General features: G+C 40.4%; 1 protein-coding gene across 1 annotated transcript in view; it reads right to left on the minus strand.

Annotated features, from left to right (window-relative positions):
• Positions 1-21: 21 nt before the first annotated feature.
• LOC103464568 (protein tyrosine phosphatase receptor type G) overlaps positions 22-23,500 on the minus strand; it is a 138,929-nt gene continuing 115,450 nt past the window's right edge. The window contains exons 12-29 of the mRNA XM_008408750.2: positions 22,644-23,391; positions 21,128-21,266; positions 17,472-17,563; positions 15,060-15,151; positions 13,034-13,130; positions 12,823-12,905; positions 12,378-12,512; positions 12,131-12,265; positions 10,916-11,088; positions 10,648-10,783; positions 8,105-8,251; positions 7,589-7,682; positions 7,170-7,246; positions 6,928-7,056; positions 6,662-6,808; positions 6,139-6,281; positions 5,373-5,508; positions 22-3,457 (exon numbers count right to left, since the gene is read on the minus strand). Coding sequence (XP_008406972.1) covers positions 3,311-3,457; positions 5,373-5,508; positions 6,139-6,281; positions 6,662-6,808; positions 6,928-7,056; positions 7,170-7,246; positions 7,589-7,682; positions 8,105-8,251; positions 10,648-10,783; positions 10,916-11,088; positions 12,131-12,265; positions 12,378-12,512; positions 12,823-12,905; positions 13,034-13,130; positions 15,060-15,151; positions 17,472-17,563; positions 21,128-21,266; positions 22,644-23,391 — 2,850 coding nt within the window. The 3' untranslated portion in view covers positions 22-3,310. The remainder of the gene's footprint in view (positions 3,458-5,372; positions 5,509-6,138; positions 6,282-6,661; positions 6,809-6,927; positions 7,057-7,169; positions 7,247-7,588; positions 7,683-8,104; positions 8,252-10,647; positions 10,784-10,915; positions 11,089-12,130; positions 12,266-12,377; positions 12,513-12,822; positions 12,906-13,033; positions 13,131-15,059; positions 15,152-17,471; positions 17,564-21,127; positions 21,267-22,643; positions 23,392-23,500) is intronic.

The raw sequence follows: 23,500 nt of genomic DNA on the forward strand, positions 1-23,500 counted from the left end.
CGAATAAACCAGAGACTCAAGTTCAGGGTTGAAAAGGGATTATAATTATAGCCACAAAATAACGCAGAGACGGAATTTCGGCCTGGATAAAATACAATTTTACAGTCTGAATTTGTAACCTTGTTTACTAGAGTGAGGAAAGCATCACAAAAGTAAAATTTCTCCGGAAGGCAAGTTCCTGAGGCTCGAACAGAAACATGCTTAAACTCTGGTTAAAATTCACACCTCTGACACTGGAAAGTCTGTACGGAACAATTTGATTTCAAACGCTCGTCGGTTAAATAGATTTTAGGACAAAACCACTTAACATGTCGCAAACTGGAACCACATCTTTGGTTACAAATAAAGCATCAACCCACCAAGAAGGAAAGTACAGTGTCTATAGAAAAGTTTTCACCTCCCTTGGATTATTACTTCTTTTTTTTTTTGTCATGTTTTATTTATTCACAGAGTTCTTTTTTTGTTTTTTTTTTATATTTAAATGAGACACTGATCAGCAGACGTTTATGTCAAGGTGAAAATAAATTCTATAAATTATTGAAAAGTTGAATAACAGCAAAGAATATTTTCTTTATGTGATTAAATTTGGATGCATAATCAAACATTTATGGCCAATGACAGCAAAAAAAAAAAAAATCTAAATATGTCACTATATGTGCTACATATGGGGCCACAGGCAAGAATTAATTTAGTAACTTTTAATTTAACCTACTAGTCAGTATAAACAATCTTTTGCATGGTTTTGTAGTAGAGTGCTTTGAAAAAACATTCTTTCCTTACACATTTCTTCTTATTTGAACATTGCAGATCGTCAAATAAATTTTAATACTGGAGAAAAATTTCCAGACTAAAGTGAAAAAAAAAAAAAAAAAAAAAAAAACAGCTTTCAAGTAATGATTTATTTTGTGAAGGGAAAAAGCTATCCTGAAGAATCACTTAAATAGAACCTATTTAGTGACAAGTAGGTTAAATGATTTTTACAAAGCAATGCATCATGCCCCAATGTAAAGATCCTCAGAAACAGAAGAGAAACAAAGACATTGACATCTATCTGTCTGGAAAGGGTTACAAACTAACTTTGTAGAACTCCACTGAACTCCAGAGAGTGTTTATGCCAAAATCACTCCAAGACCTCAACGTCAGCATCTCATCCAGGACATTACAGAAGAAACTTTACCGTCTAAAGCATGGCAGATGCTTAAGATCAGTGTTCATGGTTCAACAATAAAGAGCAGTCCTGAACAAAAATAACATTTTGGAGAAGTAATGTCAAAGTCTGGACCTAAATTAAATTGAGATGCTGTGCCATGGCGGTAAGCAGGTAGGTAGTTTGTTCATGCTTTTTGAAATTCTAAAATGCATATGAAATAAACGGATTATGCAAAAAAATAAAATAAAATAAAATAAAATAAATCCCAAAGTATGTATATATATAAAAAAGAGTGATTTCCAGTTAACATAACCATTTGATGGTAGTTTCTGCCACCAAGTCTCAACCAGTTATGGCATTTTCTTCTTCATGATGATTTGGATGCAAGGCTTGCTCCCTTAATAAATCTAATAATTAGTTGAAAACTGCATCTCGTATTTACTAAACCTGTCTGTTGATCTAAAACATTTGAATGTGTGAGAAAAAATATTTTTTCTGTCCTATTTATAAACATACTGTTATTATTCCTTTAAAATCTTAATCATTTAAAGGTCCTATTTACTCAAGGTCTACTATTTTAAAAAGAGCATAGCAGATTTAAAACTTATCTCGTTCTTGTCAACACCAAACAACAAGAAAATAATGTTTGAGATGTATTAAGTGTGAGAAAAAAAAATTGCTCTTCGGGGATCCTACAGAGTTGGAGAACATTTGCAGCAGCTTAGTTTGCTTATGCCTCAGGCTGGCTCTGGATGTAAGCCCAAGTAACATGGCAAATTATAGGTAAAAATACAGAATTTCATGGTAACATTTTTGCTAAAATAAATGGACCAGTTAGAGACTGGGATGACTTCCAAGGCACTGAATTAAATCTTCACAGGAGGATCAAGCGAAGATGCTCGTCTTCAGTAAACTCAAACAAAACTATCAAGTGTTGCTGCAGTTGAATTTCTGCAGGAATGTCCTTAAAAGCAACACAATGTGGAGAAGTCAGTGACTCATAGCAGCTTGGCAGGAAAAACAATCAGAGGTATCAACAAGCCCAAAAAAAATTCCTTCGATCAAATGAAAGTGATGTGGAAAGTTTTTGCTAAAACTCAACACAAAAAAAAATTTGTTTTCACCTTGATTTTAAAATGACTCCGCTTGTTGATCAGTGCCGGGAACAGATTCGAATTACATTGCGACAAAACGCTTCAAAATAAAACATGAAAAACTTTGTGCAGAGTGAATATTTTTTTTGTTTGTTTTGTTTTTGTGTGTTTTCTTGTAGGCGTTGCGTCGTGTCGGTACAGATACGCGTGTTAACCGCTGAGCTGTGACTTGCTGAGGTTAGAGAAGCAACAACAAAAGCTTTCAAAAATAATATCAGGCTGGAGATTCGCAGGCCAAACATGACAAGCTACACAACCTCCTTCAGGAATATGGATCTAGTAGTACAGAAATAAACATAACAGGGCTATTAAAGATAATATATATATGTATATATATATATATTACAAAACAATACAACAATATAAATCCCTGTAAAAAGCAATAAATGTTCACATTAGATGTTGCAACACATTAAAAAAAAAGAAAAAAAAAAGTCATAAGTACATTTTACAGGACAGCAGTGAGATTTTGGGACATTAATGTAGAAGCAGCTGAAAGTCTGTTCACGTGATAAAAAGAGGGGTGGAGCCTGAAAACTGTAACCAAAAAAAAATAATACATGCTGGACTATGAAACGGTGTGATGAAGTGGTTTAAGACTTTACTTTAGGTGGATCGCCTCAACTCATCCTGGTCTTCATGCTTCAGGTTTTGTCTCGATGCGGTCCGAAACCTCCCCCCAATCCCCCGCACCCCGAGGTTTTGTTCCACTCGCTGGGTGTAGGCAGTAACACTGATAGTTTAGTGCAAAGTGGACAGAGCTGCTTTTTCCTCATGTCAACTTAAACAGGTGCAAACGCTCAGCAGGAGAACATTAAAGACAAGAAATAAAGGACCGAAGAAAAAAAAACATAAATATCAAAAAACCTTTTTATCAGTATAAAAAGTAATAAGGTTATTCGTTTAATCAATAGTCTGGCAAAAAGGCCTCAGAAAAGTTCTTGGATTGGTGGTTTTTTTTTTTCCTGTTTGTTTTTTTACAAATTAAGTGCCTGCAGGAATGTCCTCAGACGAGCGACTCCATGCTCTCCGCAGGGTCCGACTCGTCCGCAATCACCACCACCCCGTTAGTGTCCGTGTGAGTGGGACTCAGGCTGCACTCTCTGTTGCTGACCAGGCTCAGCATGGCTTTGTAAAGGTACTGGTACTGCTCCTGTGCAAACAAACAGAAATATGAAAAAGTTAACAAGACGCAGTCCGTGTTCAGAACAGTCAACGTGTCCAGGGTTTGATTTAAACTGGACTTTTACTCTGAAAAGCGTCTCTCTCCTAAGTAACACTGTCTGACCGTGAAGACACGGAGGTCAGGCCCCCAATCAGTCGCCACAGCCTACAGTAACCTCAATTTTTGCTCTCCTAGCTCCGTGATCTCCAGGGTGAGAAGCCTCACTTCTTGATTGATTCTCATGTTCAGGATCAGCAGACGGTTTTTCTGAGACCTTTGGACCGGCCTCCTGCTCCGATCACCAGGTGGTCTGCACAAACAAGACTAATCGAACTGGTTTCGCTCCGCTGGCAAATAACGTCTGTTTAAGAATAACCCACCGTGGCTGCAGCCGCACACGCAAGACGTTAGCAGAAATCATAAGCAGCACAAAAATCAGACAAGGCACAAAGTAGCGCATGATTGTCAAGTCAATGCAAAAATAAATCTCATAAAAATAAAAAAAATCATAAAAATAAACTTTCATTTTTGTACATTCTTCATTTTGTAGATGAATGTTTAGCTCTAATTACTGTGCCAGGTGTTCTGGGTGTTTGTTACATCCAGACACAGACATTTTCCACTTTCTTTTTCTGCAGAACAGTTCAAACTGAGTGGATGAAGAGAGTCTATAAATACCGGTTTTCAAGTCATGCCAGAGATTCCTAATTGAATTTAGGTCGGGACAGTGGCTGGGCCATTCTAACACATGAACATGCTGTGATCTGAACCATCCCCTCTGTGGCTCTGACTCGATGTTTGGAGTCTGTGTCCTCTTTTGTAGACCGAGAGATGTTCTTTCTGGATTTCTTGCCCTGTATTTGTCATCTTTTTTTTCCCATGTCCCCTGAAGGAAAGCCTCCCATGGCATGATGCTGCCATGGCAGTGTTTCACAGAGATGGGTAGTGTGCAGCGCCACCCTTCCTGACCTGTGGGAACTTCAAACTGAACGTCATCATTATAGCGATTGCTTTTGTCCTGGTGCTTCTTATTTTTTTTTATAAAGGTTATGTTGAGTTGAGCATGAGCTTCTCACACCTGAACTGTGGATCTCTGCAGAAAGTTTCCATGTGAACAACCCTCATATTTCATTTTCAAAAGATGGATTTAACGGTGACCTGTGAGATGCTGGGAACCGCTTGGGATGTTGTTTTAAAAAAAACAACAAAAAAACAACATAATTATGTTTTAAACCTCTCCACAACTTTATCAGCTGCCTTCCTCAGTTTTCATGATGCTGTTTGTTCACCAACAAACCTCTGAGGCCTTCACAGAGCAGCTGTGTTTATGTGAGATTAGATCACATACAGGTGGACAATTTAGTCAGCAAACATCCGTCCACGGCTGGAATAACTGGATGTTATCTCCGTTTATTACAGTAATAAGGGCTGAATATGAAATATGAAAACAACACATCATTTTCCTCCCACTTGCCTTTCTAGCTGGTCTGTCGCTGATAATCTCAGCACAGAACAAAGTAAGAAAAATTCAGACGGTAGTTTTTAACCCCCACAAGATGTTGTATCTAAAAGAAATTAGCTTTAATATTCATGTGTGTAGAAACTACTGGCCAATTTACAAATGCTTTAGTGTTAGGTTACAGTGGCCCAGAAAAGACAAATGTTAAACATAGCTTGGTAATAGTTACTTTATAGCTTGTAAAATGCAGCATCTGCTTATATTTGTCACAGTGGGGCTTTAAGTCTTTATCAGACCACATGAAATGGTTATTTGGCCACTTGGGGGCAGCAGAACAGGCCTGAACAAGCCCAACAGCTTCACGAACGACTGTGTCCAGAAACAATCCCCCTACACGGTCAGTAAGGGAGGAAACAACAGAAGGTTTCCGTTTGTCAAACTTACTATGTCAGTGAAGACCCCCGGCCTCATGAGATTGATCATCTTGGCCACCTGATAGATGTCGACGACGCCCTCGCTTTCCAGCTGCTGGGACAGCGTGGTGAGGGCGCAGAGCATGCCCGCTGACACGGCTCCACACCTGGAAGGAGACGTTCACCGTGAGATCGCGACAGCTGTCGAGTGTTCTTCAACAAGGTTACGTCGGGTGGCCCTCGCTTTAAACAGCGACGTCGGGTTTTAAATGTCATTTCAGGGCTCTGACCACTTTCTATTCGCGATCCCGTGTAAATGAGCGAAGGATGCCGTGTTATTTATTCCGTCACGACTTCTGAAAATAATTTAATGAGCTGCAGACAGACCTGGAGACATGTCCCATTAATGGCAGATGAGATGCTGCAGACACTGATGCATGTAGGAGGGACATCAGCTGGGAATCTACAAGAGTTTTAGGCTTTTTTTTTTTTTTTCTTCTTCATTATGGGGCATTAAAATGATAAGTGCTGGTGTACGCTTAAGGACTTTAAAACCCATAGGTACGGAAAGCACTCAGTATTTACTGCATTGCCTTTAATCTTAATCCTACTTGTGCTAAACCCCCAGAAATTAAAAGAAGATAATTCGCTTCCCTCTAGTCCAAGATACAAACTTAAAACGGCAGGTAAGATCAATATCTTTATTAAAATTAAGCAGACTCTTTATTTCCCCGCACAAAACGCTTCCCCCTAAAAACGCCGTTGTTCCGAAAGTTTGGGAGGAAAAGGGAACGTACTCGTCATGCACAATGGTGGGGCCATCTCGAGTCATGGCTTCCTCCTTGATGACATTGATGAGCTCGAAGGTGCTGCTGAGAGGGGCGTCCGGGTTTGGCCATTTGGGGCACTGAAAGTGTCTCACCTCCAGAACATAATCATCCTGATGAGAACAGAAGACATTTCACACATTTCCTTCATGTCCAACAGAAATATTTTATCAGATGCATTATTATTTATTTATTTTGTATTTTTTTTTTTGCCAAATTTGGAACTTTAAATGCAACGCTGTACTATAAATGTACAGCAGATGTTTCTTCTTCAGTCAGATTTTAATACGGAACCTGCAGAAGGACAATGGATGTTTAAGATATACAAAAGGGTCAAAATACTTTTTTATGAATGAAAAATTGGATTAATAAAATTCCACTTTTCCAGAGATTTCCGGGCTGTGGGAACATCGACTCTACGATTTTAATTAAAGCTTCCACTCGCAGCGACTGAACAACTTCTCATTAGCGATTATCAGGGTTTAGCAGGTACCTGCGTGGCCTCCAAGATGAAGTCGTGGATGATGATTTGCTCCTCATTGGAGAGGCACAGTCTGTCCTTGCTGATGAGAGTTACGGTGAAGGCGATGCAGTTCATGGCCTCTTCTCGGCTCGGCCAGTAAACAAATTCATCCTCGGCCTGAGGGGAGAGCGGTGACGCGCGCGTTATTTAAATCCTCCCGCTAATTATTCATCAGCATTCCTTCTCCGCACAAACGCTTAAATGATTCTATTTTTCACGGCCGCTCACTCACTCACCAGCCCCTGGTTGTCAGGCAGCATGACGATAATCTGAGCATTGTGGTCCCAAATCATCCTCCAGAAGTCTGTGGTGGTGTGGGGCAAAGGATGCTGGGTAATAATGAACTCATTACTTCTGTAGTAGCCCTGAGTAGACAGAGGTGGAACGGTTAGCCTTTTGCTCAACCCATCATTTTCTCCAGCTGAAGCTTAATGGCTCAGGATACAGAAAAGCAACTCATTAATTGTCAACACTGTACCATTATGTAGGATGCATTAATGTAATCTGTTCCTTTCATGCCAGGAAGGGTGGTGAGTCCAACCCTTGCTCTTTCCGCTGTTGAGGCACAGAGAGGGAGGGGAAAAAAAAAAAAAAAACAAGCTTTAAATCCCAACCCAAGCGTCTTTTATATCACGCCCGCTGATAATGCACACATTCATTATCAGTCCTTGCTGTTGCCATAGCAACAAGTACCTCCTTTTTCTCCTGACGGGGCGCTGAGAATGCACAGAAAGATTAACTTATAGGATTATGGAAATGGATTCTAAATTTGGAGCAGGAATTGTCTTAATAATTCACAGGCTGATAAAGGAAATAAATGTGCATCACGGAGTGACGTGATTGGTTATTTGCTCAGCCTACGGGGTCCAGAGTGAGGATGCTGCGGTAAATACTCACAGGGAACAACCGAGGAGTTGCGGTTCTTCTCCTTGTTGCAGTCTTTGTGAGCGCTGAAGCACTCGACGAAGCGCGTGTTGCACTGACTCAGCAGCTGGGAGGAGAAAAAAAAGGAAAAAAAAAATTATATCAGGTTTTGGCTCTGGAAGTCAAAGGAAGTCCAGCGCAAGCACGAGGAATGACACACACACACACACACAGCACACACACAGCTCGAAAATTAATAGCGCCGCTTCTGTTTTAATGACAAGTGTGGAAACTGAGATATAAGTGACTTTATGTGAGCAATTATTTTCTTTCCTCTCCTGATGTTGAAAGAGCTGCAGCTTGATAAAACATTCATCAAACTTTGCGTAACGCAACAGAGGTGACAGACATGATTTTATGAAGCTAACATCAAAGTCACTTTCGGTCTGGCAGCAGGAAAGCCGTGGAGCGTGTTGCTATTAAGTTTGTGATCAGCGGACCACCTCAGATCCGGCTGATGGTGAGACAGCTCCGGCTGCTTCCACTCACCCTGAATTGCTTCTCCAGCCGTGTGCGGCCGGTCGAGTTAGGCGTCAGGATGCCGTTGACGTAGCCGTGCAGCTTCCAGGCCGGCACCTCCGTCTCTCTGCTGAGGATGGCCTCCATCAGCGCGTCGTGGATGAAAACATACTGCTCCTGGAAGGAAAGCAAGTTACTTAGTAGCAGGTTCTTTTTCTATTAATTTTAGGTTTCTAAATGTAAGTTTCCACGGTGTAGGTCAAAAGTAATATCTGCCTTGTTTGTTAGGTAACTTAATTTATCATCATATATTTTTATGGCACTTTTCGGTCTCGACTTGTAACAACCACTCGCGGACAAACCAAAGATATGACAAATTACCGCATGATTACTTCAGTGAACGATAAGGTAGCTGGTTGTTTTATGAGAATGTAGACTCAGGTGGGTTTCAGGTATTAAAATATGACAAGGTTTAAGAAACGTACAATTTCAGAACTGTGTAATTTAAAGTCAAATCTAGGGATGCCAGATGCCACTGACCAAAAATGTATTTGCTAAATTTGATATAAATCCTCATGGAATCAAGGTCAATGTTAAGATGCAATTAAACTGAAGAACCTTTTCAGGAGCCAGGATAGTATTGTGGGATAATATATATATTTTATTGCCTCTGCAGCAAATGTAGGTTGAAAATCTATCCACAAACAGGAAGTTAGAGCTTTTTTGGTGAACTGTGAACTAAAGGTGGATTTTTGTCGAGCGTGAAGGAGGCTGAAGTTAGTTCAATATTTCCAGCCTTTTGCTTCATCCAGTTTTATCCTCCTCTACAAGTCATATTTTCTGTTTACTTTAAATTGCATGACCAGAGTTCAGTTTTTTTTTTGTTTTGTTTTGTTTTGCCAAGACAACATCTAAAACCAGCCACCCATGCTGAATATCAGTGTTTTACAATCGAAAAAAAAAATCCACCAACCTAACGGAAAGCGTGGACTTTTGGTTTCAAGGGTCTCTGTAGATACAGAAATGCTCTTATTACAGCATTTTCAGGAGATTCTAACTAGTAAAGTTTGAACACATACTTTCTGTTTCTGGCCTAAGACACAAACTAGAGCAAGCACAACTACTCAGGATTGTTAATCATCAATTTTAGTTTGGATGGCTGCTGCATAAGCTGCTGTGTTGTTACAACAAGAGAGATCTTACAGGGTTTAACAATTACATTTCGGTGGATTGGTACAAACTGCCTGAAAATTAGAAGCGGTTTCAATGCAGTTTCAGAGTTTAGCAGCTATGAAAATCCAATAAATGATCACTTTAGATGACAAGTTGTAATCCAAATTCGGATCGGCACAGTTAATTTGAAATCAACTCGACCTGCACGCTTTCACCGAGTTTGGAGAGGCTTTTAACTGCTATGAAAACGACGCGACGGTGTTATTGCCGTTTTAGTTTTATGTCACTGATTTCTATCGCAGTCTAAACTCCAGAGACGTGCGTATCCCAGACCGCACGGCTAGCAGGACTGCGTTCTGGGGACGCACCTTTACCAAAGATTTTGAACAAAACCTTAACAGCTGAATGAGCACAAACAATATTGCGTTTTTAGAACCAATAAACATGTTGAGGTCCAGAAAGCTCTGTACACATCGACTAACTCCTAAAAACCCCCGAAAACTTCAATAGAAATCAGATTGAAGCAGATGTGAATTGGTGAGTACGCTAGACTCAAAGTTTCTGTCAGTTATTGGGCCTTTTTGCTCAAAGCATCAAAACAAACAAAACAAAAGCAAACACTAAACAAAAAACCACGAGCAAGAAGAAAAAAACAGGCAAGTTACCGTACAGCTACAGGATGTTATATAAAACACTTAAGCAGTTAGTTAAAAAGGCTATTAAAGGAAGTTAATGTTGAAGTTACTGGTCACTTGAACCTGTCATCCTCTCAGAGATATGCTGCAGCAACAGTGAAGAGCCAATATATATTTTACAGCTTTATTATTGACTGCTTCATTGTCATTTATAAGGGGTAATTGTACAGTTGGGGTGATAAAATATTTAAAAGGCTTCATATGAATCACGAGACAGTTGTGAAGACCTTTTAGACATTTTTTGGAGAGGAAAATGAAACAATACATATTTTTTAGACTTTAATGTAAGATTTCCATTTCTCTACACATAGAAGAAAAAAAATATTAAAAGAAAATTTCAGACTGATCAGTGTAAATCCATATTGTGGATTTACCGTGTGCTGTTTTCTTTTGTTTTTTTCTGCAATCTGTCTTCCATTTTGCTCAAGCTGTAAGAGTCCATGATTTGAGGAGTGCAGCGTTCAGCCCGAGAAGAGCCAGAGTGGGCCACCTCCGGTGTGATACGGCCATCGGTATTATGGAGAGAGAGTAAACGCTTGAACTCTGCAGTGCACTGAAAATTGCAGCGAGCGTGACCTTTACCTGAGCTCTGAGTATCAAACTGAATAAACTTCATAACTGCTCTCCCATCTTAAATCACAGCTGACCTTTAAAGGGGAAAAAATGCGGTTTTCCAGACTTCCCAGACAAGTCCGGCCACCTTACCTCGGTCTGGACAAGGTAGTTGCGTTGTGTGCGTATATGTTTGAGGAAATCCAGGACACTGGCTGTGCTTTTGTCCTTGATTTGTTGCAGCATGCTGTCGATGACGATGTACGTGCCCGTGCGCCCGACCCCTGCACTGGAGAGCAGAGCGCAAAGTGGTGTGAGTGGACGTTCAGTGGGAGAGATTAAAAAGCAAATCATCATTAAGTAGTCTGATTGCCCATCTGGATGGCTCGTTCAGCCCTGAAGCTCGGTGCTGAGGCTGTACCTGCAGTGCACCAGGACGGGACCCATGTCTGCAGTACGAGCCGCTGAGGAGCGGTTGATGAAAGTGAGGACAGGGAGGGTGTACTCCGGTACTCCCATGTCAGGCCACTGAGTGTAGTGATACTGGATCACGATGCGTTCATTAAGCTTCCCTTTCTGGTTCCCCTTCTGACCCTGAAGTACGGAAACAAGCGAGTTAAACAGCCTGAATGGAGCCAGAATAGTTTAATAATAATATTTCATTTTATTATTAACATATAGGAATAGTTTAATCTGCTTATTATGATAGCGCATTGTGGTGGTAAAGTTCATGCAATATGTGTCTGCTAATAATGCCCTCAGAGCTGTAATGCATGGATGAATAGACAACAGTTTGAACGGATGGACAGACAGATGAATGCATGGGAGGTCAAATGGATGAACAAATTAATAGAATGACGCATGAATGGATAGATGGAGGAATGGATTATCTCCGCAAAACTAAATGGTCAAAAAATAAATGAACCAAATCTGAACTAAAAGAAAAAGTTTAGGTAAAAAAAAAAAAAGAATCACTCCTGATGTATTGTGTCCCACCACTAGTCACATTTTCATGCACAGTGTTTCCTCTTCTTTTAAACAACTCGGCAAACAAAAACAGAACAAAGCACCTCCTTGGCTGAAGTAAGACAGGGAGAGATGTATAAATAGCACTTCAACCAATAAGCCAACAAAAGCTTCAGAAATAATTAGATAAATCCTTCCTTCTGTATTTATCTGCACACTCTGAGGCTGAGGGATAGACGAGCAGCGATAAATCATACAGAAATGGAAAAGAGAGACGCAAAGCAGTCATCAGCTAAAAGAAACCAGGAGAGGGCAGGTGGGGCGGGGAGCACAGAGAACGAATTTAAAAAGTTGCCTATACATTTATAAAATAATAAATTAAAAAAGGAATACGTTTTAAAAAAGTAAAATCTGCAGAATTCAATGAACAATTAAAAAAATAATTAAAAATGCAGAAAAGCAATTTAATAAATAAATTCAATAGAATAGTATAGATACTAAAAGTTAATTGCAGCAATAAAAGAGGAAATACTGCCATTTCTTATGAATTGAATAACAGATAACCTTTGCATTCAGACATTTACGCATCTCTATCAGTCTTCTAAGGAAAAAAAAAAAGAACACTTAAATCTTTAGCGACAGAAAGGTTACATGTTCTGCACTGAGTTACCTTTTTAACTTTCGTATTCCTTATGAGAAACCGGCGCAGAGTATAGCAGGCGTGCACTTTGGTGCTCTTCAGCGTCACCACGATGTTTCCGTACTGCTCGCTGCTCTCCGTTGGCCAGTACTGGTCGCATTTCCTCTGGAAACAAAAAAAAAAACAAAACACAAGAGCCAAACAGCAGCGTGAGCGACGCACGTCTGAGAGCCAGGACGTCTCTCTGGCGTGGGAGCGAATGGGGTGTTGACCTTACCCTCCCTTTTTCCACCAGGTTGGTGATCATGACAATGATTCCTGTGTTCTGCTCCCACACCATCCTCCAGAAGTCCTCGAACGTCGACTTGAGAGGACCCTGAGCAGCGATATAAGCTCTGGGACGGTTGTAGCCCTGAAATGGGATTATTTGCTGATAAGATGCAATCCTTATAATACATTATTCCCACGAACTAGAAGAAATATGTGGCCGATTTGATATCAGAAATACAAGCCGGATACAATTTTGCGGCTCTGACACCTTGCTTGATATCCTAAATAAAACTGCCACATGGTGTTCGGCAGTGGGAATGATTCTTTCACAGCTCATGCTCTGATAACCAAACTGAAACCTGCATTAATATAAAAAAAATATATATAAAAAAATCTAAAGTAGCCATGAGTGAAATGAAAAAAAAAAAAAAAAAAAAAAAAATCAAACTCACATCCACATAGTTGGCGTTGATGTAATCCGAATGTTTGGCATCTTTTCCTGCCAAAGCTCGCAATTTCACCCTGCTGTGGTCATCTGAAGAAAGTAAGGAGGAGGCATGGACGTTTTTATTTTTTATTAGGAAGAGGATGAAAACCTGGTATAAAAACATTATTGAATCCCACAGCGGCAGACGTTCTAATCAGATTTCACAGCCGACTCACAGGCTACAATGTTGATGTATCTGTTTTTGTGCTTGTTGTCAGGATGATTGGAATGTTCTGCGGTGATTTTTAAGTCGACTGTGGAGCGCTGGACCTCCTGGGGAGAGGAAAAAAATAGACAGAAATGGATTTTATTAAGCAAGAAAGGAAGAGCTAATAGTATTAGCTTGCTAGGCTTCCAATAAACTGCAAAGACTGCCTGGTAAGAACAGGGATTGTTGGGATACTGTTCTTGTTCTTTTGAAAGACGACATTATGCCCCCAAATGCTTTGCATACATAAATGAGATTCCAGGAGTTCAGTGCCTTCATGGTCAAAGACGCTTCAGCAGAGCAAGAGTTCCTTATTTTCCCCCCTACTACACCGTGGTGTGATCAGCCACCCACAAAATACAGTCACTTCCAAACAGGGCTCCATCCCGGTGCATTTAGAAACCATGCACACCAGCCTCACACCGCCTGACCCCAATTAGAGGGAATACTCTGGGGGCGACGCTTTTGCCTTCTTTCTTAACCTAGTTACACAGAAAAAAAAAGTGCTCCCATCCAGAGAACCAGCAGAAAGAGCCTTCTCTAATTAACCTCCATCCCTCTGATCGCTCTCTCCATCTTTCTCCAGACCATCTGGTCAAATTTTGTGACTCCACATACAAACACAGGAATCCAGCGATTTCTAGCTGTTGTTCACATGCAACCTGGTTTGCAGAGCTTGAAAAAATAAAATAAAATCACAAACACAATCTGCACTCAGCAGTTTGTCAGACAAAAACTCAAACCAGTGTAGCCAATTGTCAGCTAACAAGAAAACCGAGTCCATTTGTGTGTGTTTTAGTCTCACTATTAAAGCAGCTGGGAAATGGAAGGATGGGTTAGAGAAGAAGGTGGGAACTCTGGAGGAGCTGCTGAGCTGGGAAGAGGACAACTTACTTGTCTTGCTCTCTATAAATATTGCTTTTATGGCAGAGAGGCAAGAAAGAAGAAAGCAAGTGTAAAAAGAAATGTCTTAAAATTACAGTGCAATCCTGGAAGAAAACCTAGTCAATAAAATATGTTGGAAGAGGGCAGAGGCTCAGTTTCCAGCTGGATGGCAACCATAAAATACAGTCAGAGCTACAATAAAAGGGTTTAGATAAAAACATTTATAAGGCTCACAAGAAAATTAGGTATAGCAGGATTTAAGGTTGAAATTTCATGAATCTAAAGCATCACAACTTTTACACGTGAACCTAATATGATAATCTCCATGACATAATTCACAACAGGTATTTGATCCATGAATCGGCCATTAGATTTCCTGGTTCAATCAGACCTCCTCATCATGCTGCTCATGTTTTAATATCCAGAGAAGATGAACTAATTAACAGTACCTCACCATTGTGAGGATTCAAACAGGATGTTCTCAGGCTGCAACAGAAATAAAGCAGGACTGGAAGAGTCACAGAACGGCACAGATGACCGTTTCGTCGTCAGCGGAAGATTAATGCCACTCAACTCTTGACATATTTAAGTGAAGTGAGAGGCACCAAAATGTTGCAACAGCCCATTCTAAACCATTTACATCACTGCGGTCGCTGTGCTAGATGACCTGCAAGGGTAGCCAATCACACCATTTGGCACAGGTGTCATCGCCTTGCATGGACCAGGGAGCATCTATGCTGTTCTCTGATAAAAATCGATTCACGTTGAGCAGAGACGATGGCCGCTGATGATGTTAGAGACGCTAAGGAAAACATTATGCAGCAGCCGGATAAAGATGAGGCTTTGGTGGTGGTTTTACAGTGTGAGTGTGATCTGGTGTGTTTTTGGACAATACAGAATTTGTGAATAAAAGCTGTGCTTGCATTGTAAAATCTCAATAAGATACATTGATTTCTTAGGCTGTAATGTGACAAATTGTGGACAAATCTAGGAGGCCTCATTTGGTATCTGTTAAGGCTCTATTTGCATCATTTGTAAATACGCTGCTGTATGAAATAAAGGTTAAAGTAAATAGCCATGGCAACAATGACGAAGTGTGGAAAATTTACCTCGAACTCCTCCGCAAAACCTTGCATGTTGCTTTTGTAAAGTTCCATGACGTGTTTAACAAACTGCTTGACAGGAATGGCGTCCATATCATCTGCAGGGGAGACGTGCAACACATTCAGACCGTTACATGTTTACTACAATCAGGAACAGATTTTTAGAAAATGGGCATCAATCTTTTAATTTACTCAAATATTGAAATTGATCAGCTATGTTAAACTACTCAGTAAGTGTTATTTTTTCTTAATGAGGAACCATCATTTCATTTGGCAGAATAACCCCACAAACACCTACGTCCGGTTTTGGGAGCATCTGTTTCATCTGAGCCAAATCAGCTCCAAATCACACATGAGGGATCTGCGATGAGGCCGGCCGGCGTTGCACAGAACAGCGCGGGGGGACTCAGCTGTCATGGCTGCTGAGTCGAGCCAATGTCTTAACTAACACACCCTCCCAGCTGAGGCCTGTGGGGCCCTCACGTGCTTCACTGGTCGCAGCGTTAAAAGGTGAGTTCTGATTTATTATTCTGGTCATTCATCAAAATGGCTCTGATGTAGAGAAACCGTTGAGACTTAAAGTCTGATCTCGGCATTTAAAACGTATCTCGTGGATCGTCACATTTATGGTTAAATTTGAAAATAAAATAAATGCACACAAACAGAGCAAAGAAATTCAGAGCTAAACCAAAGACTAATCAGTAGAACAAAGTAAATGCTGGCATAAGCTGTGCTCTAGCTCTGCTATCACTGCCCTGGAATGTCCCTGAGCTTTAAGAGACTGGGAAAGTAAAGTCTGATATCGACAAGCTGCCACCGCACCGCTGCACGGGATATTAAGTGCAAAGAAAAGCCAGTCACTCAACTTCTATTAAGCTCCGTAAAGAGTCACTTCACATGTAAATGAACAGAAACTCTGCAAACGAAGGTGTCAAGGTAATACATGAAGCCCTTTATAAACCGTTAATGAGACCGTGTAGAGGTCTGCCTTTATCAGCTTGATGGGGATTTTTAAAAAAATGTGAGTCAAGACTCCCATGGTACATCTTAAGTCCACGACACTCTCCATGGGTTAAAAGAGGAAAGGAAACATTAGATTTCATTCAGCTGATTTGAACACAGCTAACCCCCTTACTTATTTTTATCATGTATAGTTCCTTCTACCAGCTTATAAAAAATTACCATTAGTCATTTCACCAACAATTATTTTAATATTTTACATACTCTCAAAACTGGAGGTATTACAGCACATTACACTCATTCCTAATACAAAAATGGGGATTTCTAGATTCAAGGTTTCAAATAACTCATAGCATTTTCAGGCACATATAAATGGCTAATGTGATGTGTGTTCTTTTATTTGTTTGCGGTTTAGCATCAATGTGTTTTAGGTATTAAAAGCTCCCCGTACAAAAAAAACATTAAATAAAAGCATGCTTTAATCCCTCAGTCAAACCTTGAATAAGTGCAAGTTTTCAGAAAGTGGGTCAAAAACCTGAGTTAATTCTTATGAATTATGTAGACACAATTTGCTCACACTAATAGCTAGAAATAACCTCAGTTTTGAGCTCATCGTGTCATGACTACTTTTTTATTATATCATTTTCTCAAAATGATAGAAAAATGATCTCAAGTGTGATATTAAGTGATTCTATTTTCCCATCATCTCAAAATAGTGAGATCTCAGCGTTAAAGGGCATTTTAATTACATTACCATCTTGAGAGACTGTTGGCCTGAATGGAATGTAGCAAGTAATAGTTGCTGTTTTGCAATATGCCAATAATGACATATGTTTCATAATTCTAATATTATAGATATAATAAATCAGCATTTCAAGATCGAGTTTACTTTCACAACTGTTATATTATTTCAAGACAATTCAAGGTTGTCTTTTGTGATAATAGTTGTCAGGTTGGATTAGGTCAATAAAAAAGTTTGAAGTCTCAAACCTGTCTTCTAGCGGTTATCATTTTATCATGTTATTCTTTCTACTACATATATATTTCTCAAAATATCAAGTCAACTCATGAAAAAAAACCCCAGATGTAATCAAAAGTTATCACAGGAGAAACAGCTGCACTTAGACTGCAAACAGAAACGTTTTGTCTCAACGTAAAGCAGTTAATTTATAGAAAGTCAGATTTTGATGCTTTATACATATGTGTGTAAATATATTATTTTTCATACGTCTTCAGTGTTAGAAAATGCCAAAAGCAAATTCTGTGCCTTTCCATGCTTTTTTTTTTTTAAGTCTGCATAGAAACCTTAATGCACCTTGGTTTAATCCATTACTTGTATATTAGCATTCCTCTCATATACTTGCATCGGAAATATCTAAAAGAAAAAACTACAAAAAAAAAAAAAAAACTTGAATTACTTTACCATATTTTGAAGAGGGAAAAAAAAACATGTCTTACCTGGTATAGGGATGATTGGGATATTCTCATTGGCCACCACCCGTGGAGAGCTGCTCTCCTCCACATAGAAATGAGCCGTCTGGAAAAATCTCCTGCAGGGCCACAGAGAGATAAGACTCGTAACCACAGCAAAGTAAATCCACACCATCATCACAAATGATGCTTTAAAGTGTATTAGGAAGCTATCCTCAGATGTGCTCTGCCAACATTAGCATAGAAATGTTGAAGGCAGTGACAGGTGCTAATGAAAACCCAGGAGTAGCTGTGACATGGCTGATCGCACATAGCGCAGATGGGTTAAACTACGTACATTGAAGCCTCAAATATACATTTCACTCTTGACAATAATTAAATCAACGTCGAGGTTGTTGTGGAAAAAATATATATATATTACCAAGCACTGTTCACGTAAAATCACTCAATCAGGTTTATTTATGAATTGTACACAACTCAGAGGACAATCAATAATGAAGCAGTTCTGGATGGAAAAGCTCTGCCAGGAAGAGACAACACATGAGTTTTATACCACGGATAAAGAATTCAAAACAAAAGGGTGAGACAGTCTGGTTCTCATGCAGCTCTGGGAAACAACTTTCAACCTTGTACATGTGACCCAAATAGTTCTTTTGGTGAGAGCTCACAAGCATTTCATATAACATGATCAGCAGATGTTAACTTATAGTAGTTTTCCACCAGTAGGTGCATTATTTTAGAGTCCAATCACTATTTGTCAGACAAACAGCCTTCAAAACTTTTTTTTTTGCACAATTTTAAAAGAAAAATTTTAAACAATCCAAGGTTAAAAGTTTGCAAAATGAAAAACTGCCATAAGTCGTGATCTTTTAAGAAAGCCTACATTATTTAGCAGCTGATGTTTCAGCTCTCTGAAAGGGCAATTTTTAGGGTTAATATATTCAATATTCAAGGCAGCCTTCTCCACCATAGGAGACCAGAGGAAAAAAAAAAAATCTACAATTCTAACAAGACTGAAAACAGTGAAATAATTTAAGTCCTGCACACTGTGCAGACCCACAGTTTCATATAACATATAATGTATATCAATAAATTCACAAAAGTCCTAAGATTTTCTGCCAGTATTTCCCATAAATTAATCCTACCTGGACTTGGAGTAGAGGAGGGAGCAGATGCTTGTCATCGTTAAGAAAAGATGAAACAAAAAAAACAACAAAAAAAAAAGGCGTCCTGGTATTCAGATGATGAAAAAAGAGGAGGGGAAAGAGGAGAAACAAACGGGGGGGAGGAGAGTTTCCGCAGATTTGCGTCACTGCCTCCCCGTTTAATGGCTCCCTTGGAGTGCAGATGTGGTCCAGCTACCTAAGCAGCATTGTCAACATCTCCTGACTGACTGGCTCCCAGAGCTGCTGAGGAGTTGACTTAGACGGAGCAGGAACTGGGATTACACAGAGGCCCTCCGCACAGCAAAGGCATCAGCCGCGGCGAGGTGCTAACAAGGGCTGGGATTTGTTCTCGTTTCGACATATGTCAGAATCTTCTGCAGGCACCTCGAGCACCAGAAGCTTCCAGATGTGCATCCTAACCTTAGCAATTAATTCCACCGTGGATAGGTCTATAAGCTAAGACTCACTGAAGAAAGCTAAATTAAAAATAAGACAATGCTGTTACATGTCCCTAGTGTCTGTGCTGTGAAAAAGTGTTTCCCCTCACAGACTGCTTCTGGTTTTTGCTTTGACGCATTCATCATCAAACAAATTTTTATATGAGACAAAGACCTGATAAAATACATAAATTTTTTTTAAAATGATGGTTTCATTTATAATGGAGCAGAATGTTTTTCGGTTAAATCTGCTCTAAAATTCGGGTAAGGTAAAAGTCTTAAAGCTGGATTGCTGCTTTGGGACCCGGATGACTGGCCGTAATCGATGGAGCCAGGAATTCTGCTCTATGGCAGAAAATCCTGAAATCCTGAGGGAGGATGTCCAACTAAAACTAGGATTTTTCGCAAAGGGATTAATAAAGTATTTCTAATTCTGAAGCATCAGTTTGTGACTTTAAGCTCAAGTGCACTTGAGTTATAGCAGCAGGACAAATATCCAAAAGCACGCCAGCATGTCCACCTCGAAATTGCTTAAAAATTCCAAAAGAAAGGCAAATTGAAATAGGATTGGCCTAGTCCAAGTCCAGACTTAAATTTGATTGGGATGCTGGGCCCGTAAACAGTCTGTTCGGGTTGCAAAATGCTTAAAAGTGGTTGCATTGGAGCTCTTCTGGAAAATTTTCTTCACAGGGAAGTAAACAACTAATTACCAATTATCGTGAATACTTAATAGCAGCTGTTATCACCAAGTGTAGCACAACCAGTTATTAGGTTCAGGGGGTAATTACTAGATTAGATTAGGTTTTTTGTGCTTATTAAATGAAACCCTTTGAAAACTGAATTTGTATTTACTCAGGTTATCATTGTCCAATATTAAAATTACTTTGAAAATCTCAAAACAAGGGAATTTTGCTTTTCAATACAAACCTGCAGGGGGTGAAGACTTTGTCAGAGTTTCCAAATAAATATTTCCAAATAATTATTTTTGCATTTGTGCAAAAAAAATAAAAATAAAATAAAATAAATAAACGTCAGGAGTCTGTGTAATCTGAGTAACTTTAGCTTTAATCTGCGCTTCATCACCAAGAGGCTACAATGAAGATGAAGAGTTAAGAGAGTGTGAATTTTATCCTCCATCGTGGCCTTTTCCCCAGGGGAAGCAGCCATTGTCTGTGAACTGTCGGAGTTGTCACAACAACAGCTGCTGTAATCTCAAAGCTGCCCCTGCGTTTCTACCCAAATACCACAACTCGCACTAATTCATCCACCGACTGAATCCGCCACAGTCGCCTCCTTTCCAGCTGTCGCTTTTTTTTTTTTTTCCCTTTTTTTGCACCTCCCTGGAGCTGATAGCTGGGCTTTTATTTATATCACAACTTTATTATCTGCCACAGTAAGGTGCTATAAACATTTGGTGTAGTAATCTAACAGAGCAGTTCTATCCAAAAAAAAAAGAAAAAAAAAAAGAGTAGAAACAAATATAATCCCCCACAAAGTAGCAGCAGTAAATATGTCTGGCACCGACTGAGGAAGTGGTCCGCAGCGCTATTTGTTTCTCATTAACCACCATCCGACATGTGCTAGTGGCCTGGCCTGTGTAATTACTGGAGCTCCAATGGCATGGCTGGAAATTAGCCCAGCAGATGAAGACACAGCTGGGACCTGGGCTGGAGCTGTAGGGCCTTCAGGTCTCTCTCCCTTTCACCCAGTTGGGTGATGTTGCCGTGAGTGTGGAAGGTGAAGGCAGTAGTGGGGTGTTTTCAGCCACAAGATTGATGCATGTCCCTTTTAAAAGAACACGCCCAGACTGCGCTGTGCTGATTGGAAAGACTCAGGAGTGCATGAGGGGCTGTCACTCTGCATATTGTGTGAAAGGACAGTGGAGGCAGTGTGGGTGGAGGGGCCGATCGCTCTTTCATACCTCCGAAGAAGGCGCGCTTCAGTCAGACTTCCATCAAATCGAGACAAGCGTTGTAAAAGCACTTGATCACTGACATGCACGTCTTTGAACAAACACTCTTCTCAGAATCACTGAGCCCTTGCGATGCAGTTACGCAATGCTTATTGAACCGCGCCTCACCTCCAGTAGACCATCACGACCAGCAGCATGACGAGGCAGAGCAGAGTGAGAGCAGACACCACCACCAGGGGGACGATCCACACCATCCGGCCCATTCCTGGGTGAGGACTCCGCGTCACGTTGGACAAGACGGTTTGATCTAAGAAGCAATAAGAACGTTGGAGCCACATTGTAACACTCTTAAATTATAAGATGACATTTTATTGATGATGACGTCTAAGGTAATGCTGCAAACTGTCTCGCCACGTGGTGTTTAGTCTAACTTCAAACGTACACATAAATAAGGAATAGGTGTTTGAGCTGGTTAGAAAATATACACTCTTGTTGAAAAAACAGCATTTGTGGGATGAAGTATCTACATATATTATAATATAAGCCCCAAAAAACAAACAAAAAAACCCCAGAAATGTTGTTTTACGTAGATTAAAAAAATAAAAAATAAAATTATTAAAATATATAAGTACCAGTATGACTTAATGGTATAATTAAAATAGCTTAATTATTGGACATTGCCTGACTGTCCAATAATTATAATGCAGCCATAATAGTGTTAAGCAGGGGTCCCCATTACTGGTATTAGAGTAAACTAAGCTTTTACAATTTAAAGTATTTAAACTTTGACATTGTTTGGAGAGTTTTTAGTTTTCTCTGGCCGTATAGAGCATAAAAAATTTATAAACCGTCTCTCCAAGACTACAACAACAAAACCACAAAAAATAAAACAATCTGTGCTTTTATGATCAAAATCTGTGTGTGAGCGAATTCACAATGTTCAATAAAGCAAAGTGAATATCCTCAAATTATTATTGTTATATGTTTATATTAATAGCATGTCCAAACCCCACATGTACACAAACTCTGTGATAGGATGCTTGTGATGTCACGGGGAGGATAAACACACATGCTGAGAAATGAATAAACAATGGGGTTAATTAAAAAAAGATTTGAACCCCAACCTTCTGCTTTGCCTCGTTTTTTCCCTCTTTAGATTCAAACTCACGCTGCGTATTGTTTCGTACCCTCATGCAAATCGCAACATTGAGGAAACCTCGTATGCAATCGACTTTCTGACATTGTGGGATTCAAGAAACTTATCATTTCCAACACTGTGATAGAAAAAAAAAAAGATAAAATTTCATAAAAGCTCTGCCTTGAAGCAAACTCTTTTGAAATATGCTTAAAGGAATTCCTTGAGGCAGAACCCCTCTGGCAGACAGCCGTCTTCTTCCTTCAGGCCTCTCTGTTGTAGTGACACAAAAGCCTGGAGCTTTGTTTTTGACTGAGATGGTAACTAGTGTATTTACTGTCTTGTGTCAAGTTATTTGTTCTACTAAATTGGCCTTCGTAGATGTTAGCAGTGTTTGCAGAAGTCTGCTTTGGAAAAGTGTCTCCCTGTAACGAAGCTGGCTACAAGAGAAGCAGACTTGATCAATGAGATTTTTTTTTTTTTTTTGCTTTCACCCCTCTCTGTTTAAAAGGGGTTTCAAAAGCGTTTTGAAGAAAGAGACGTGCTCACCAGTGTGGACGGAAAATGGCCATTGACCCTTTCCGTCACTTCTATTCTTTGGAGATACGGTGGAGCTCTGAGGAATCTGCATCTCCGCGCTGTCATTATGTGGCTCCTGAGTGGAGAGCGTGTTTACTTCGGTGGGTCTCCTCTCCTCGTTTACCAAGCGGTCATCACCGCTGCTCGCAGGCTCCGCGCCGGCTTTGGCCGTCGGGTTGCCCTTTCCTTTCTCTTTGGCTGTGGATGCGGGGGTAGGGATTAAAGGCTCTTCGGACACTGTGCTGTTGGCCCGTTTCTCCTCATTATCAGGTGAATTCTTGTCCTTTTTCCTTTTTTCAGGCTCTTCTTCCTCTTCTTCTTCCTCTTTCTCGCCGTTCTCTTCCTCCGTCTTCTGCCCCTCGCCCGTGGCCGGTTTGTCCTCGGCCTGCTTCTCGCTCTCGGCACCCTGACTCGCCGCCTGCTCAGTGCTGGGCTTTGAAGGTGGGGTGGACGGATGCGTCGGGTTCTGGCTGGCGGGAGGAGCCTGTGTGGGCCAAACAGAGCTGGGCAAGGAGGAGATCACCCCACCACCGACGCCCAGGCCTGCCAGCAAGGTGCTGGTCACCACTGATGCCACCGTGGCCTGGCTGCCGCTGGAGGACGGGCCCATCCCTGTGGCCATTGAGACGAGGGAGAAATGGATGCCAGAGGACGTCCAGGTGGACGAGCCGGAGCTGATGGGAGCCATGTCTGCAGACGAAGCCGGGGATATTGTGGGCTGAAAAGGAAAGGCAGAAAGACAGATGTGGTTAAACATCAACAAACGTTTTACAGGATTCCTTCATATTTTTCACAACTAAATTTCAGAGTTTTCCAGCTTTTATTCG

The sequence above is a fragment of the Poecilia reticulata genome, linkage group LG5 (genome assembly GCF_000633615.1).
Source record: "Poecilia reticulata strain Guanapo linkage group LG5, Guppy_female_1.0+MT, whole genome shotgun sequence".
Lineage (NCBI taxonomy): Eukaryota > Metazoa > Chordata > Actinopteri > Cyprinodontiformes > Poeciliidae > Poecilia > Poecilia reticulata.